Raw genomic sequence first — 18,535 nt, forward strand, 5'->3', positions numbered from 1 at the left:
CGTCACCGAGCTCTGCCCGTTGTCCCTGGAGATCCTGAACCGGCCCTGCACCGAATCCGCGTAGTCGGTACTGCCACCTTGGCTGATCTGTGCAATGAATTCCAGCCCCTGCCCGGGTCTCTGTCGATACCAGCCCATCCCAAAACTGCCAAAACTGAACCCGGACCCTCGGCAGAGGAGGCGCAGGGACCCCCGGGGGGCTGGAGGTTCCCCCCCGCACTCCAGAATGGTCACGGCTGCCTGGAGCGCTGCAGGACAAAGGGGAGATGGGGATGAGGAGCCTGATTGAGCAAGCAGGGGAGAAGCGGCGTGGTTTTTGGAAAAAAGGTGTGGGGCTCACCTGGGAGGGGCAGCAGGATCAGCAGGGCCAGGAGCCGGAGGTAGCTCGTGGGTGTGGCCAGGATGTTCCCGAGTTTGGGTCCCGAGGCAAATTGGGGGTCGTTAACAGTGTATTAACTGTGTAATCAATGCAGAATGCTCAGGATGAGGTGTCTAAGTAATTAAAGAATGGATTGGTGTTAATTGCAGTTTTAAGGCATGTTGAGATATGGAAAACTCTGGTAGGGTTTTTGGACCAAACAAGGGGAGTTATGAGAGAAATTGGTGAAGGTTTGGGGATGGGCTCCGGGCGGCCGTGACCCTGCTGGAGTCCAGGGGGCACCTCCAGCCCCCCAGGGGGTCCCTGCGCCTCCTCTGCCGAGGGTCCGGGTTCAGTTTCGGGAGTTTTGGGATGGGCTGGATGAAGCAGAGACCCGGGCAGGGGCTGGAGTTTGTGGCGAGTATCACCAGTGATGCTGCCACTCCCAGATACGTGCCGTCGATGCAGGGTCTGTTCAGGATCTCCAGGGACAAGGGTCAGAGCTTGCTGACACTGACCATGAGCAACCTCAAGGACGAGGATTCCGCAGTTTCTTTCCGCGTTAAACTTTGCAATGGTTATGCTGGCAATGCTTTTGAAGCTGGTTTCGGCCTCAATCATGGCAGTGACCATGACGGTCATCAAACGTCTCCCATCCCAGAGATCCTTCCTGCAAATCCCCGCCCTTCTCCTCAAAACTTCACCATTTTCCCCCAAACTCTGCCCCTGCAGACCCAACTCCCCGTTTTCCCCCAATTTTGCCCATTTCTCCCCATTCTGGCCCTTACCCTCCGTCCCAGTGCAGAACGGGAATCGTTCCAGGGCCCTTTGCACACAAAGCTTTTTGTGCAGCCGGCGCTCTGCCGCAGCGCCCCGACGCTGAGCTGCCCTCTGCCAAACACAGATGTTCACAATGACCAAAACCAGGAACTTTCTCTTTCCTTTCCTGCCCCGGCCGGGCCCCGGCAGCTGCCAGGGAGGAAGTGGGGGGAGGCTGTGGAGCCCCAAAATCGCCGCGTCTTCTCGTCCCTCCCTCCCCCCAACGCTCCAACCTGGGGCTTCACTTCTCCCTCAGCGGCCTTGGTGTCTGGGGCTGCTCCTTGGGGCTGGGCTGGAATCCTCTCTGGGAGCTCTGGACATGGCGACGACGCTGGTGGTGGCCCCAAACCCCTATCCCTGTCTCCCCAAATCTCCCAAAATCCCCAAATCCTGTCCAAAATCCCAACCCTTGACCCCATTCTTGACCTTCTGCCCCAGTGTCCACCACCTTTGCCCCAATTTCCAACTTTCCTCCAGTTTTGCCAATTCCACCCAATTCTCCGCCAGCTCCCTGGACCTGGTTGGAGCAGGCCTGAACTGGAGGCCAGGGGTTAAGATTTGGGGCCCATGGTTGAGTTTTGGGGCAGGAGCAGGGGAGGGTTTGGGGTCAGTGCTGACCATTGGTGCAAATTGGGGAGATTTGGGACCAAGGGTCTATGGGTGAGGTTTGGGGGAAGGGTCTGGGGACCCGAGACGGGGGGGACATGGGGACGGGGGTGGATCCACAACTGGTGTCTTCAGCATATGCAGCAGCATCGCCCCAATTGCCAGCAGCAGCAGATTTGGCACAGAAATAGGATCTGGAATCCTTGTCCTTGAGGTTGTTCATGGTCAGCACCACCGAGCTCTGCCCGTTGTCCCTGGAGATCGTGAACCGGCCCTTGACTGAATCCGCGTAGGCGGTGTCCCCACCATCATTCCTGATCCCCGCGACCCACTGCAGCCCCTTCCCGGGTCTCTGTCGGGCCCATTGCATGGAAAAACTCCCAAAATCGGACCCGGACCCTTGGCAGAGGAGGCGCAGGGACCCCCCTGGGGGCTGGAGGTGCCCCCCGCACTCCAGCAGGGTCACCGGCCACCCGGAGTCCTGCGGGACAAAGGGGAGATGGGGATGAGAAACCTGATTGGCTGTGGACATGGAGTGGGTGTGGCCAGTTGGAAAAGTGTCAGGACCCACTTTGTAGAAGGATGAGAAGGTCCAGGGGTCAGAATTTGTGGCCAAGAGTCAGGATTTGGGTCAAGGGTTGAGCTTTGGCCTCATCCCCATCTCCCCTTTGTCCCGCAGAGTTCCGGGTGGCCGTGACCCTGCTGGAGTGCAGGGGGGACCTCCAGCCCCCCAGGGGAACCCTGTGCCTCCTCTGCCGAGGGTCCGGGTTCAGTTTCAGGAGCTACGACATGTACTGCATGCGCCAGAGACCCGGGCAGGGGCTGGAGTAGCTCGCAGGGATCAACACTGGTGGCAGCGCCTGGGACTCGCCATCGGTCAAGGGCCGGGTCATGATGTCCCGGGACAACGGGCAGAGCTCGGTGACGCTGATCATGACCAACCTCAAGGACGAGGATTCCAGATCCTATTTCTGTGGGAAATCTGCTTATAACAATTGGGGTACTGGTGCTGGTGTGGATGGTTTTGGTCCGGACCCTGTGGCCGTGTCCCGACTCGCTCCCAAATCCAAGACCCTTCCCTGAAACCCAAACACTTTTGCCCATTCCTGGCTCTGTCCCAACCCTAAAGTGGTTCTTCGCCAAATTCTCCGTACCTGGCAAGAAAGTTTACCCAAGTCTTAACCTTGGCCTTAAATCTCCACTTTTAATTCAACGTTTTGGGGCACAAAGAGGAGATTTGGGGTCAGGAGTTGTGGTTTGGGGTCAGCGGGTGAGAATTGGCCTGAGGCAGAGCAAGGTTGGGATCAATGGCCATGGGCTGGGTGTGGGCTGGGGGTTTGGGGGAAGGGTCTGGGTAATGGGGACAGGGGAGAACACGGGGATGGGGGGCACAGTCAAATCTATAAACAACACCAGCAGGATCATACCAAACATTAACAGATTTGGCACAGAAAGAGGTGGCAGAATCCTCGTCCTTGAGGTTGTTCATGGTCAGCGTCACCGAGCTCTGCCCATTGTCCCTGGAGATCCTGAACCGGCCCTTGACTGAGGGTGCGTAGCCGGTGCTGGAACCATCTTTCTTTATCCCCCCGAGCCACTCCAGCCCCTGCCCGGGTCTCTGGCGGACCCACTGCATCCCAAAATTCCCAAAACTGAACCCGGACCCTCGGCAGAGGAGGCGCAGGGACCCCATGGGGGGCTGGAGGTCCCCCCCGCACTCCAGCAGGGTCACGGCCGCCCGGAGCCCTGCGGGACAAAGGGGAGATGGGGATGGGAAACCTGATTGGTCGAAGGCCTCAAAGTGGGTGTGGCCAGTTTGGAAAAGGTTCGGGACCCACCTGGGAGGAGGATGATGAACTCCAAGGGTCCCAATTTAGGGCCAAGAGTCAGGATTTGGTTCAAGGGTTGAGCTTTGGCCTCATCCCCAACTCCCCTTTGTCCCGCAAGGCTCCGGGCGGCCGTGACCCTGCTGGAGTGCGGGGGGGACCTCCAGCCCCCCGGGGGGGTCCCCGACGTTGCTGTGCCGAGGGTCCGGGTTTGATTTCGGGAGTTTTAACATGGGCTGGATGCGTCAAAGATCTGGGAAGGGGCTGGAATTCGTGGCAGGGATCAGCAACAACGGTTCCAGCATTGGCTACGCTCCATCGGTGCAGGGCCGGTTCAGGATCTCCAGGGACAACGGGCAGAGCTCAGTGACGCTGACCATGAACAACCTCAAGGACGAGGATTCCGGATCCTATTTCTGCGCCAAGGGTGTTTACAGTTGTTGTGCTGCTTCTGATGCTGATGTTGGTGATGTTGTTCTTGGCCCTGTTCCTGTCCCTGTGCCCGAGATCATTCCCTCCAAACCCTGACTCCACTCCTGAGCCTGCGTCCCAACCCTGCCCTGCTCTGGCCCCAAATCTCACCTCCTAGCCCCAAATCTCCGCTCCTGGGCCCTCCGGATCCTGTTTATGCGGGAAATTTCCTGGTACCGAGGGCGCTTATGCTGCCGGTTATATTGAGAGTGCCGACCATGGCCCCATCCCCAACCAGCATTAGGAGCAGCACCGTAACCATCAGCATCCTTGGCACAGAAATAGGATCCGGAATCCTCGTCCTTGAGGTTGTTCATGGTCAGCGTCACCGAGCTCTGCCCGTTGTCCTTGAAGATCCTGAACCGACCCTTGAACGATGGTGCGTAGTAGGTGGCACCATTGCTCCAGATTGCTGCGATCCACTCCAGCCCCTGCCCGGGTCTCTGGCCCATCCAGCCCATCCTAAAACTGCTGAAACTGAACCCGGACTCTCGGCAGAGGAGGCACAGGGACCCCCCGGGGGAGTGGAGGTCTCCCCGTACTCCAGCAGGGTCACAGCCGCTCTCCGATCCCCAACCCTTCCCCAGTTTTGTCCCAAATTCCCTTTGTGTGGACTCAAATATTCTACAGAGGTTTCCATTATTTTACAGTACCTTAAACCCTGCAATTAGCCCCAATCCACCCATTTTTACTTTGACAGCTCCACCTGGCTTTTGCATCGCCCCATCCCAATCTCCCCTTTGTCCCGCAGGGCTCCGGGCGGCCGTGACCCTGCTGGAGTGCAGGGGGGACCTCCAGCCCCTAGGGGGGTCCCTGACGTTGCTCTGCATTGGCTCTGGGTTTACTTTGGCCAATCACGACATGTTCTGGGTGCGCCAGAGACCCGGGCAGGGGCTGGAGTTTGTCGCCCACATCACCTACAATGGAGGCTACACCATCTACAGTCCGTCACTGCAGGGTTGGTTCAGGATCTCCAGGGACAACGGGCAGAGCTGATGGCGCGTAGTAGGCACTGCCACTGCTGCTGATACTTGCGACTGGCTCCAGCCCCTGCCCGGGCCTCTGCCGATACCAGCCCATCCCAAAACTGCCAAAATCAAACCCGGACCCTCGGCAGAGGAGGCGCAGAGCCCCTCCGGGGGGCTGGAGGTCCCCCCCACACTCCAGCAGGGTCACGGCCGCCCGGAGCCCTGCGGGACAAAGGGGAGATGGGCACCAGGACCAGCTGTGCCATTCTCATTCCCAGCACAGAGTCAGACACCATTCCCTCTTTCTCTCTGTCTCTCTCTCTCCCTCTCTCTCTCTGTCTCTCTCTTTCTGTCACAGGATTTTTCCTGGAGCAGCACAGAGAGAAGATGAAGATGAAACAATTCCCATCTCTCCCCTCTGCTCCTGCTGTTTCTGCGCGTGTGGAAAGTGTCGGGGGATTGTTCCCCTCCAGGGATTCGTCATTTGGGTTCTGCTGGAGATTGTTTTGTTTCCTTGGCCAATGGGCTCGAAGCCATGACCTGGATCTGTCAGACTCTCACGGGGATTCTTTAGGATTTTTTCGTGTCTTTTGTACGGAATTCTTTAGTATCTCTTTAGTATAGATGTAATATAGCATTAATGAGATATAATATAGTATTAATGAGATATAATATATTATTAATGAGATGTAAAATAGTAATAATGAGATATAATATTGTATTAATGTAATAAAATATATTATTAATGTAAGATAGTAGAGATTTAATAGAGCAATTGTTCAGCATTCTGACTTATGGAGTCAGATGCCGTGACCCTGCTGGAATGCGGGGGGGACCTCCAGCCCCCCGGGGGGTCCCTGCACCTCCTCTGCCGAGGGTCCGGGTTCAGTTTTGGGAATTTTGGGATGCAGTGGGTCCACCAGACAGCCAGGCAGGTGACGGAGTGGCTCGGGGGGATTAAGAGCGATGGTTCCAGCACCGGCTACGCACCCTCAGTCAAGGGCCCGTTCACGATCTCCAGGGACAATGGGCAGAACTCGGTGACGCTGACCATGAACAACCTCAAGGACGAGGATTCCGGATCCTATTTCTGTGCCAAATCTGTTAATGTTTGGTATGATCCTGCTGGTGTTGTTTATAGATTTGACTGTGCCCCCCATCCCCGTGTCCCCCCCCGTCCCCGTTGCTCAGACCCTTCTCCCAAACCCCCAGCCCACACCCAGCCCTTGACCATTGATCCCAACCTTGCTCTGCCTCCGCCCCAATTCTCACCCGCTGACCCCAAACCACAGCTCCTGAGCCCAAATCTCCTCTTTGTGCCCCAAACTTTGAATTAAAAGTGGAGATTTAAGGCCAAGGTTAAGACTTGGGTCAACTTTCTTGAAAGGTATGGAGAATTAGGGGAAGAACCGCTCTAGGGTTGGGACAGAGTCAGGAATGGGCAAAAGTGTTTGGGTTTCAGTGAAGGGTCTGGTATTTGTGGACCGGTCGGGACACGGCCACAGGGTCCGGACCAAAACCATCCACACCAGCACCAGTACGCCAATTGTTATAAGCAGGTTTCCCGCAGAAATAGGATCCAGAATCCTCGTCCTTGAGGTTGTTCATGATCAGCGTCACCGAGCTCTGCCCGTTGTCCCTGGAGATCATGACCCGGCCCTGAACTGACGGCGCGTATCTGGGAGGGGCGCCATCACCGGTGACACTCGCCACAAACTCCAAACCCTTCCCCGGTCTCTGGTGGGTCCAGCCCACCCCAAATTGTTCAAAACTGAACCCGGACCCTCGGCAGAGGAGGCACAGGGGCCCCCCAGGGGGCTGGAGGTCCCCGGTGCACTCCAGCAGGGTCACGGCCGCCCGCAGCCCTGCGGGACAAAGGGGAGATGGGATGGACAAAGCTCAATCCTTGACCAAAATTCTGATTATTGGCCCCAAATTCTGATCCCTGGATCTTCTCATCCTTCTCCAAAGTGGGTCCCGACTCTTTTCCAACTGGCAAAATCCACTTTGAGGTCCTCAACCAATCAGGTTTCCCATCCCCATCTCCCTTTTGTCCCGCAAGGCTCCGGGCAGCCGTGACCCTGCTGGAGTGTGGGGGGGACCTCCAGCCCCCCGGGGGGTCCCTGCGCCTCCTCTGCCGAGGGTTTGGGTTCGATTTTGGGAACTTTGGGATGGGCTGGATGCGCCAGAGACCCGGGCAGAGTTTGGAGTTTGTGGCGAGTGTCACCAGTGATGGCGCCACTCCCAGATACGCGCCGTCATTCAAGGGCCGGTTCAGGATCTCCAGGGAGAACGGGCAGAGCTTGGTGTTGCTGACCATGAACAACCTCAAGGACGAGGATTCCGCCGTTTATTTCTGCGTCAAACTTTGCAATGGTAGCGCTGGCAATGCTATTGACGCTGGTTTTGGCATCAATCCTGATAGTGACCATGATGGTCAGCAAATGTTTCCAGTCCCAGAGATCCTTCCCCAAAATCCCAGCTGTGTTCCTAAAATATTGACCATTTCCCCCAAACTCCACCGTCACTTCCCCAATTCCCAATTTCCCCCAGTTTCCCCCATTTCTCCCCATTCTGGCCCTTACCCTCCGTCCCAGTGCAGAACGGGGATCGCTCCAGGCCCCTTTGCTCACAAAGCTTTTTGTGCAGCCGGCGCTCTGCCGCAGCGCCCAGAGGCTGAGCTGCCCTCTGCCAAACACAGATGTTCACAATGACCAATTCAGGAACTTTCTGTTTCCTTTCCTGCCCCGGCTGGGCCCCGGCAGCTGCCGGGGAGGAAGTGGGGGGAGGCTGTGGAGCCCCACAACCACGGCGTCCTCTCCTCCCTCCCTCCCTCCCTCGCTCCCACCTGGGGCTTCACTGCTCCCTCAGCGGCCGCGGTGTCTGGGGCTGCTCCTTGGGGCTGGGACTGGAATCCTCTCTCTGGAGAAAACCCCCTTTTTTTACACAAAAAACACAGGAAATTTTGGGGAAATTAAATTTTTCAAATTGATCTCGAGTCGAGGGTTCCATGTTGAGCGAAGCAGAGGGGTCAAAGGGTGGAGTCACCTGGAACCTTCCATCGGTCAAGGGCAGGGTCAGAATGGCCAAGGAGAGCTCAGGAGCCAAAATGGCCCCGAGTGGGCCTCGAGCTGAGGTTTGGGGCCAGGAGCTGAGAATGTGGGGCAGAGTCAGGGCAGGGTTGGGGCACGGGGACAGGAATGGGGTCAGGGGCTGGGGATTGGGGAAGGGTCTGAGGAACGGGGACAGGGGGGACACAGCGATAAGGGTGGCATCAAAACGATCAGGAGCAGCCCAACCATCAGCAGCAGCTTTGGCACAGAAATAGGGTCCGAAATCCTCATCCTTGAGGTTGTTCATGGTCAGCGTCGCTGAGCTGTGCCCGTTGTCTCTGGAGATCCTGAACCGGCCCTGGACTGAATCCGCGTAGCCGATGCCTCCTCCAGTGTTGAACCCTGCGACGAATTGCAGCCCCTGCCCGGGTCTCTGTCGATACCAGCTCATCCCAAAACCGCCGAAACTGAACCCGGACCCTGGGCAGAGGAGGCGCAGGGACCCCCCGGGGGGCTGGAGGTGCCCCCTGCACTCCAGCAGGGTCACGGCCGCCCGGAGCCCTGCGGGACAAAGGGCAGATGGGGATGAGGGAAAAAATCCACCCAAATGTTGATTCCTGCCTGCAGATTCTGTTGTTGGGCTTAAATTGTGGCACTTTCTCCACCTCCCGATCCTGCTGGCCCTCCCAGGTGGGTTCAGGTCCCTTTTGGGATCTGGTCACCCCCAGCACAGCCCACGCCCGGGTCCGGCTCCTCATCTCCATCTCCCCTTTGTCGCGCAGGGCTCCAGGCGGCCGTGACCCTGCTGGAGTGCGGGGGGGACCTCCAGACCCCCGGGGGGTCCCTGCGCCTCCTCTGCCGATCGCCCGGGATCGAATTTGGGATTATTGTGATGGCATGGATCCGCCAGAGACCCGGGCAGGTGCTGGAGTTCATTGCAGATATCAGCACCACTGGCAGAACCAGCTACGCGGATTCGGTCACGGGCCGGTTCACGATCTCCAGGGACAACGGGCAGAGCTCGGTGACGCTGACCATGAACAACCTCAAGGACAAGGATTCTGGATCCTATTTCTGTGCCAAATATGCTTATACTCCTGATGGTACTTATGGTGTTGCTTCTATTGACGTGCCGGGCTTGGCCCTATTCCCCATCCAGCACTGCAGGAGCATCAGGGCATAGGACGGTCGGGACAGACGGATGGACACGAGAGATCTCTGCAGCCAGGTCTGGAATTTGGGGTTTATTTCAAAGGACGAACTGTAGGGCCCTGCTGGGAGCCGCCAGGCACAGCTGGAGCAGGGCTGAGAGAAGAGAGGGGAGAGCGGGAGAGAGGGTAAGAGAGTAAGAGAGTAAAAAAGGTAAATGAGTAAAAGGGTGACAGAATAGAAAGGGTAAGAGAGTGAAAGAGTCAGTGAATAAAATGGTAAGAGTGTAAAAGGGTAAGAACATAAAACTGTAAGAGAATAAAAGGGTAAGAGAGTGAGGTTCCCACCACAATACAATTAATCTTCTCTGTAGAATATTCTAATTCTCACTAACCAATCTGGTCCAATATACAAACCCTACAGCATTTACATACAGCCTATAAGAATCGTTTCATTACCATACTCTATTACATTTTAAACCCTAAAATCCCCTCTTTGGGCCCTTCTGCCAAGCTGTGGGGTCTACTCTGACCCTTGGAGCTGTCTGCAATCACAGGGTGTTGTTCCATCAAAATGGGATCACCTTCAGCCGGCCACGCTGAACAATTGTTTTGCAGTTTTTCAGTAACTGAGGGATCTCAAAGGTTGCTTTCCTTTCAATCTCGCTGATGGTTTCCATATTCTCAAAATCTTTTGCCAAGCAATCACATTGATAAGGCTTTCCTGTTTCATCTTCCCCAACCAGCATCAGCATAAGCACCGTCACCATCGGTGTCCTTGGCGCAGAAATAGGATCCGGAATCCTCGTCCTTGAGGTTGTTCATGGTCAGCGTCACCGAGCTCTGCCCATTGTCCCTGGACATCATGAACCGGCCCTTGACTGAATCCGCGTAGATGGTGCTGCCACCACTGCTGCTGATGGTTCCCACCCACTGCAGCCCCTGCCCGGGTCTCTGGCGGATCCAGGCCATTCCAAAATTGCCGAAACTGAACCCGGACCCTCGGCAGAGGAGGCGCAGGGACCCCCCGGGGGGCTGGAGGTCCCCCCCGCACTCCAGCAGGGTCACGGCCGCCCAGAGCCCTGCGGGAAAAAAGGGAGATGGGGATGAGGGGTTGCAAAAGTCAGGTGGAGGTGTCCAATTAATTAATGGGTGGATTGAGGCTCATTGCAGGGTTAAAAGCACTTTACAATACTGGAAATCTCTGCTGGAGATTTGGGGCGAGACAAAGGGAATTTGGGGCAAACCAGTGAAGGTTTGGGGATGGGCAGCGGCTGTGACCCTGCTGGAGTGCGGGGGGGAACTCCAGCCCCCCAGGGAGTCCCTGCCCCTCTTCTGCCGAGGGTCTGGGTTCGATTTTGGACAATTTGGGATGGGCTGGATGCGCCAGAAACCCGGGCAGGTGCTGGAACACATCGGAGGGTTCAAAAGCGATGGGAGCACCTACTACACGCCATTCAGGGGACGGGTCACGATCTCCAGGGACAACGGGCAGAGCTCGGTGACGCAGACCATGATCAACCTCAAGGACGAGGATTCAGGATCCTATTTCTGTACCAGATGCAGTGATGGTGGTTGGAATGGATCTGCTGTTTCTTATGGTGACAATCCTCAGCATCGCCCCAAGCCCGCAGCCCGAGTTCCCAAAATTTCCCAAAATCCTTCTCCCAAATCCCAACCCTTGACCCCATTTTTGAACTTACTCCCCAGTCTCCACTATTGCTGTCCGAATTCCTGATATTTCCCCAATTTTGCCCATTTCACTAAAATCTCCCCCAGCTCCCGGGCCCTGATTGGAGGAGGCCTGAACTGGAGCCCAAGGGAGAAGGTTTGGGGCCAATGGTTGAGTTTTGGGGCAGGAGCAGGGGAGGGTTTGGGGTCAGTGCTGACCATTGTTGCAAACGGGGGAGATTTGGGACAAAGGGTCAAGGGCTGAGGTTTGGGGGACAATTTGAAGGGAGAATCTCAGTTTGGGGACAGGTGAGGACACAGAGATGGGGTGAATCCACCACGGCCATCGTCACTATAAGCAGCAGCACCAGCACCATGACCACTACCAGCACGTTTGGCACAGAAATAGGATCCGGAATCCTAGTCCTTGAGGTTGTTCATGGTCAGCGTCACTGAGCTCTGCCCATTGTCCCTGGAGATCGTGACCCAGCTGTTGACTGAATCCGCATAGCCGGAGTTGCCACCATCGTTCCTGATCCATGCGAGCCACTCCAGCCCCTGCCCGTGTCTCTGTCGGATCCAGAACATGTCGTAGCTCCCGAAACTGAACCCGGACCCTCGGCAGAGGAGGCGCAGGGACCCCCCAGGGGTCTGGAGGTCCCCCCCGCATTGCAGCAGGGTCACGGCCGCCCAGAGCCTTGCGGGACAGAGGGGAAATGGGGATGAGGCCAAAGCTCAACCCTTGACCCAAACCCTGACTCTGGGCCCGAAACTGGAACCTTTGGACCACCCCATCCTAGTTGTCCTGCTCCGGCTGCCCCTCTAAGGTGAGTCCCACCCCATTTTCCGGTTTGACACACCAACTTTGGGGCCCTCAGCCAATCAGGTTCCTCATTCCCATCTCCCCTTTTTCCCGCAGGACTCTGGGCGGCCGAGACCCTGCTGGAGTGCGGGGGGGACCTCCAGCCCCCCGGGGGTTCCCTGCGCCTCCTCTGCCAAGGGTCCGGGTTCGTTTTCGGTAGTTTTGGGATGGGCTGGCATTGCCAGAGACCCGGACAGGGGCTGGAAGCAGTAACCAGTATCAGCAGCCATGGCAGCGCCTACTATGCGGATTCGGTCAAGGGCCGGTTCAGGATCTCCAGGGACAATGGGCAGAGCTCGGTGACGCTGACCATGAACAACCTCAAGGTCGAGGATTCCGGATCCTATTTCTGTGCCAAACGTGCTGGTAGTGGTCATGGTGCTGGTGCTGCTGCTTATAGTGACGATGGCCGTGGTGGATTCACCCCATCTCTGTGTCCTCACCTGTCCCCAAACTGAGATTCTCCCTTCAAATTGTCCTCCAAACCTCAGCCCTTGACCCTTTGTCCCAAATCTCCCCCGTTTGCAACAATGGTCAGCACTGACCCCAAACCCTCCCCTGCTCCTGCCCCAAAACTCAACCATTGGCCCAAAACCTTTACCCCTGGCCTCCAGTTCAGGCCTTGCTCTCCAAGAGTTCCCATTTCTGCCTGTGCCAGCTCAGCCAATCAGGGCCTGGGGAGCTGGGGGAGATTTGGGTGAAATGGGCAAAACTGTGGAAACATCAGGAATTCGGACAGCAATAGTGGAAACTGGGGAGTAAGGTCAAGAATGGGGTCAAGGGTTAGGATTTGGGAGAAGTAATTTGGGAAATATTGGGAACTCGGGCAGCGGCCTTGGGGCGATGCTGAAGATTGTCACCATAAGCAACAGCAGCACCATTCCAACCACCATCACTGCATCTGGCACAGAAATAGGATCCGGAATCCTCATCCTTGAGGTTGATCATGATCAGCGTCACCGAGCTCTGCCCGTTGTCCCTGGAGATCGTGACCCGGCCCCTGAACGATGGTTCGTAGTAGGTGCTGCCATCGCTTTTGATCCCTCCAATGTGTTCCAGCCCCTGCCCGGGTCTCTGGCACATCCAGCGCATCCCAAATTGTCCAAAATCGAACCCAGCCCCTCGGCAGAGGAGGCGCAGGGACCCCCCGGGGGCTGGAGGTCCCCGCCGCACTCCAGCAGGGTCACGGCCGCCCGGAGCCCTGCGGGACAAAGGGGAGATGGGGATGAGGCCAAAGCTCAATCCTTGACCCAAATCCTGACTCTTGTCCCAAAACTGGGACCCTTGGGGTTCATCATCCTCCCCCCAGGTGGGTCCTGTCCCTTTTTTCCCGTTGGCCACGCCCACTTTGAGATTCTCAACCAATCAGGTTTCCAATCCCCATCTCCCCTTTGTCCCTCAGGGCTCCGGGCGGCGGTGACCCTGCTAGAGTGCGGGGGGGACCTCCAGCCCCCCGGGGGGTCCCTGCGCCTCCTCTGCCGAGGGTCCGGGTTCGATTTTGCAATTTTGGGATGGGCTGGATGCGGCAGAGACCCGGGCAGGGGCTGGAGTTTTTCGCGAGTGTCACCAGTGATGGCGCCACTCCCAGATACGCCCTGTCATTCAAGGACCGGTTCAGGATCTCCAGGGACAACGGGCAGAGCTCGGTGACGCTGACCATGAACAACCTCAAGGACGAGGATTCCGCCGTTTATTTCTGCGCCAAGTGTGCTGCTAATAATTACGCTGAAAGTGCTGGTCGTATTGACGATGCCCAAGGTGTCCCCTCTCCCATCCCTGTGATCCCCCTGTCCCCATTGCCCAGACCCTTCCCCCAAACCCCCAGCCCACACCCAGCCCTTGACCATTGATCCCAACCTTGCTCTGCCTCAGCCCCAATTCTCACCCACTGACCCCAAACCACAACTCCTGACCCCAAATCTCCACTTTGTGCCCTAAAACTTTGCTCTGACGGTCGGGGTTTGAGGCCAAGGGTCCCGATTTTGGGACAAAGGTTGAGGATTCGTGTCAGCGGCTGCTGCTGCAGGGAGCACAAAATGGGGATTTGGGGCAGATTCGGGCGATTTTTGGGGCCAATATAGATGGATTTGGGGCAGAACGCAATTGGGGGTTTTGGCGCTGCGGTTGGTGGTGTTGGAAATGGGGGAGATCTGGGGCAAAGGGTCAAGAATGGAGTCAAGGACTGAGATTTGGGGGAAGGGTCTGGGGCCTGGGGGCAGGAGGGGACCCAGTCAAGGGGAAGAGACCAAGAGCAGAGACACCATTACCCCAACTGGCACCAGCAGCCTTGGTGCAGAAATAGGATCCGGAATCCTCGTCCTTGAGGTTGTTCATGGTCGGCGTCACCGAGCTCTGCCCGTTTTCCCTGGAGATCCTGAACCGGCCCTGCACTTAACCCGCGTACTCGGTGTAAGCACCACTGCTGATCCCCGTTAGCCACTCCAGCCCCTGCCCGGGTCTCTGGCGGATCCAGAACATTCCATAATCCTCAAAAGTGAACCTGGACCCTTGGCAGAGGAGGCGCAGGGACCCCCCCGGGGGCTGGAGGTCCCCCCCGGACTCTAGAAGGGTCACGGCTGCTCCCCCATCCCCAAACCTTCACCGGTTTTTCCCCAAATTCCCTTTTTTTGTCCCCAAACATCCAACAGATGTATCCTGAATGGTAAAGTGCCTTAAACCGCGCAATTAGCCCCAATCCACCCATTAATTACTTGGACAGCTCTGCCTGACTTTTGCATCGCCCCATCCCCATCTCCCCTTTTTCCCGCAGGGCTCTGGGCAGCCGTAACCCTGCTGGAGTGCGGGGGGGACCTCCAGCCCCCGGGGGGGTCCCTGCGCCTCCTCTTCCGGGAGTCCGGGTTCAGTTTTGGGAATTTTGGGATGGATTGGTTTCGCCAGAGACCTGGGCAGGGCCTGGAGTGGGTCGCGGGGATCAGCTACACTGGTGGAGGCACCGGCTACGCAGATTCAGTCAAGGGCCGGTTCAGGATCTCCAGGGACAACGGGAAGAGCTCGGTGACGCTGACCATGAACAACCTCAAGGACGAGGATTCTGGATCCTAATTCTGTGACAAATTCTACAACGCTCGTGCTGGTGCTCCTCATATTGATGTCGGTGCCACCCCCATCTCCGTGTGCCCCCCTGTCCCCATTGCCCAGACCCTTCCCCCAAAGCCCCAGCCCACACCAAGCCCTTGACCGTTGATCCCAACCTTGCTCTTCCTCGGCCCCAATTCTCACCCGCTGACCCCAAACCACAACTTCTGAGCCCAAATCTCTTTGTGCCCCAAGACTTTGCTCCAAAGCTGGCAGTCAAGGATTGGGTCAAAATTTCGGTCAACTCTAATGACAAGAGTGCAGAATTTTGTGCCGAGCCAGTGCAGGGCTGAGACATGGGCTCAGGAATGGGGCCGGGGCTGAGGTTTGGAAGAAGGGTCGGGGACAGCCGGTCTGGGTGGGACAAGGGCATGGGTTCAACACGATCAGGACCAGAACCCCAATTGCTGTAGGCACCCTTGGCACAGAAATAGGATCCGAAATCCTCGTCCTTGCGGTTGTTCATGGTCAGCGTCACCGAGCTCTGCCCGTTGTCCCTGGAGATCGTGAACCAGTCCTTGACCGACAGCGCGTAGTCGGGGTAACCACCATTGTTGTTCACACTCACGACGCATTCCAGGGCCTGCCCGGACCTCTGACGACACCAGCCCATCCCAAATTGTCCAAAATTGAACCCGGACCTTCAGCAGATGAGGCGCAGGGACCCCCCGGGGGGCTGGAGGTGGCCCTCCGCACTCCAGCAGGGTCACGGCTGCCCGGAGCCCTGCGGGACAAAGGGGAGATGGGGATGAGGGAAAAGCTCAACCCTTGACCTAAATCCTGACTATTGGCCTCAAATTGGGACCATTGGAGTTCATCACCCTGCTCACAGGTGGGTCCTGCCCCATTTTTGAAGCATGCTATGCGAAGTTGGGCACTCTTCACCAATCAGGCTTCCCATCCCGATCTCCCCTTTGTCCCACAGGGCTCCGGGCGGCCGTGACCATGCTGGAGTGCAGGGGGGACCTCCAGCCCCCCGGGGGATCCCTGCGCCTCCTCTGCCGAGGGTCCGGGTTCGATTTTGGCAGTTTTGGGATGGGCTGGTATCGCCAGAGGCCCGGGCAGGCGCTGGAGGACATTGCAGATATCAGTAATGGTGGCAGCACCTGGTATGCGCCATCCGTCAAGGGCCGGTTCACGATCTCCAGGGACAACGGGCAGAGCTCAGTGACGCTGACCATGAACAACCTCAAGGACGAGGATTCCGCCATCTATTTCTGTGGGAAATCTGTCAATACTGGTGCTCCTGTTGCTGTTGCTCATGGGGACCTTCCCAGTGATTGCCCCACACCAAAAACAGCACCCCCACCTGTCCCCATTCCCCAGACCCTTCCCCAGCTCCCAGCCCCTTACCCCGCCCGTGACCATTTCTCCATTTCCCTTTCCCATCTCCGGCCCCAAACCCCAACCCTTGGCCGTTGATCTTCCCCCTAACTCTGCCCCAAAGGTCAGCACTGGGCCCGGGGCTGGGGACACGAATTCAGTCACCGAGAGTGGGGACGAGGGCTGGGATTTGGGGGAGGGTCTGGGGAATGGGGTCATTTGGGGACACGACGATGTGGGTGGAGTCAATAGCATTGGCATCATGGTCATTGCCATCCGCCCCAGCGGCTTTGGCACAGAAATAGGATCCGGAATCCTCGTCCTGCAGGTCTATCATGGTCAGGGCTGTGTCGCTCTGCCCGTTGTCCCTGGAGATCCTGACCTGTCCCGTGACCGACGGGGCGTAGTGGGTGTAACCCTCAGAGCTGTGGATCCCCGCGAGCCATTCCAGCCCCTGCCCGGGGCTCTGGCGTATCCAGAGCATGGAGTGACCCCCGAAACTGAACCCGGACCCTCGGCACAGCAACGTCAGGGACCCCCCGGTGGGCTGGAGATGCCCCCCACACTCCAGCAGGGTCACGGCCACCCGTAGCCCTGCAGGACAAAGGGGAGATGAGGGAAATCAAAACTCTGATTTGTCAAGGGCCTCCAAGTGGTTGTGGCCAGCTGGACAAAGGAGTAGAATGCTCCTGGCGGGAGGATGATGAACTCTAAAGATCCCAATTTGGGGCCAAGAGTCAGGATTTGGGTCAAGGTTTGAGCTTTGGCCTCATCCTCATCTCCCCTTTGTCCCGCAGCGCTCCGGGCGGCCGTGACCCTTCTGGCGTGCAGGGGGCACCTCCAGCCCCCCGGGGGGTCCCTGCGCCTCCTCTGCCGAGGGTCCGGGTTTGATTTTTGGAGTTTTTCCATGCAATGGGTCCGACAGAGACCTGTGCAGGGCCTGGAGTTGCTTGCAGGGATCAGCGGAAATGGTTCAAGCACGTACTACACGCCGTCAGTTAAGGGCCTGTTCAGGATCTCCAGGGACAATGGGCAGAGCTCGGTGACGCTGACCATGAACAACCTCAAGGACGAGGATTCCGGGTCCTATTTCTGTGCCAAATGTGACAATGGTTATGCTGGTGGTGATGCTGCTGCTCTTTTTGCCTTCACTTCTGGTGGTGACCAGGATGGTCGTGAAATTTCTCCAATCCCAGTGATGCTTCCACCAAGTTTCGGCCTTTCTAAAACCTCAACCATTTTCCCCCAAACCCTGCCATTGTGCCCCAACTCTGAGCTTTCCTCCAATTTTGCCCATTTCTCCCTAATCTCTTCCAAGTCCCGGGCCCTGATTGGAGGAGGCCTGAACTGGAGGCCAGGGGTTAAGGTTTGGGGCCAATGGTTGAGTTTTGGGGCAGGAGCAGGGGAGGGTTTGGGGTCAGTGCTGACCATTGACGCAAATGGGGGAGATTTGGGACAAGGGGTCAAGGGCTGAGGTTTGGGGGGAAGGGTCTGGGTTTGGGGACGGGGGGCTCAGACAGGGGTGATGCCAAAACTGGCATGGTCAATATGAGTAGGAGCAGCAGGCCAACCAGCATTAGCAGATTTCCCACAGAATTAGGATCCGGAATCCTCGTCCTTGAGGTTGTTCATGGTCAGCGTCACCGAGCTCTGTCTGTTCTCCCTGGAGATCCTGAACCGGCCCTGGACTGATGGCGTGTACTCGGTGTAACCTCCATTGTTGCTGACACTCGCAACGTGTTCCAGCCCCTGCCCGGGCATCTGGCACATCCAGCCCATCCCAAATTGTCCAAAATCGAACCCGGCCCCTCGGCAGAAGAGGCGCAGGGACCTCCCGGGGGGCTGGCGGTCCCCCCCGCACTCCCACAGAGTCACGGCCGCCCGGAGCCCTGCGGGAAAAAGGGGAGAAGCGGGTGAGGGAAAACCCCAGCCCTTGACCCAAATCCTGACTCTTGGCCCCAAATTGGGACCCTTGGACCTCCCCATCCTCCAGCTCCTCCTCCTGCTGGCGTTCCCAGGTGGGTTCCGCCCACCTCCAGATCTGGCTACGCCCAGTTTATTTTGGAAACTAGAATTGATTGGCATCTGACCCCATGACTCAGAATGCTGCACAATTGCGGCATTCAATCTATACTATATTACATTAATTCTATATCTACTTAATACTTTATTATATCTCATTAATAACATATTATATTTCATTTCTGCTATATTGCCACTCCACTAAAGAGATACTAAAAGAATTCAGTACAAAAGACACTAAAATATCCTATAGAAAACCTGTGAGCAATTAAATTGAAAAAGAATAAGAATCAATCAGCAGAACCCAACTGG

At 57.1% G+C, this 18,535-nt stretch overlaps 2 gene segments (V, D, J or C); one reads left to right on the plus strand and one right to left on the minus strand.

The window, feature by feature from the left end:
* Window positions 1-9,245: 9,245 nt before the first annotated feature.
* LOC128933586 (immunoglobulin heavy variable 3-23-like) lies at window positions 9,246-10,323 on the minus strand (the record flags this gene model as incomplete). The annotated part of the segment is given in 2 exon segments: window positions 9,246-9,262; window positions 9,993-10,323. Coding segments are annotated over 2 exon segments (348 nt in total), but the record flags the coding sequence as incomplete, so codon positions are not given.
* Window positions 10,324-14,572: 4,249 nt separating this feature from the next.
* Window positions 14,573-14,845, plus strand: LOC128933588 (immunoglobulin heavy variable 3-20-like; the record flags this gene model as incomplete). The annotated part of the segment is given in 1 exon segment: window positions 14,573-14,845. A coding segment is annotated over 1 exon segment (273 nt), but the record flags the coding sequence as incomplete, so codon positions are not given.
* Window positions 14,846-18,535: the final 3,690 nt, after the last annotated feature.

The sequence above is a fragment of the Melozone crissalis genome, unplaced genomic scaffold, assembly GCF_028551555.1.
Source record: "Melozone crissalis strain CALT ecotype California unplaced genomic scaffold, PUWL_Pcris_2 ptg000011l_1, whole genome shotgun sequence".
NCBI lineage: Eukaryota > Metazoa > Chordata > Aves > Passeriformes > Passerellidae > Melozone > Melozone crissalis.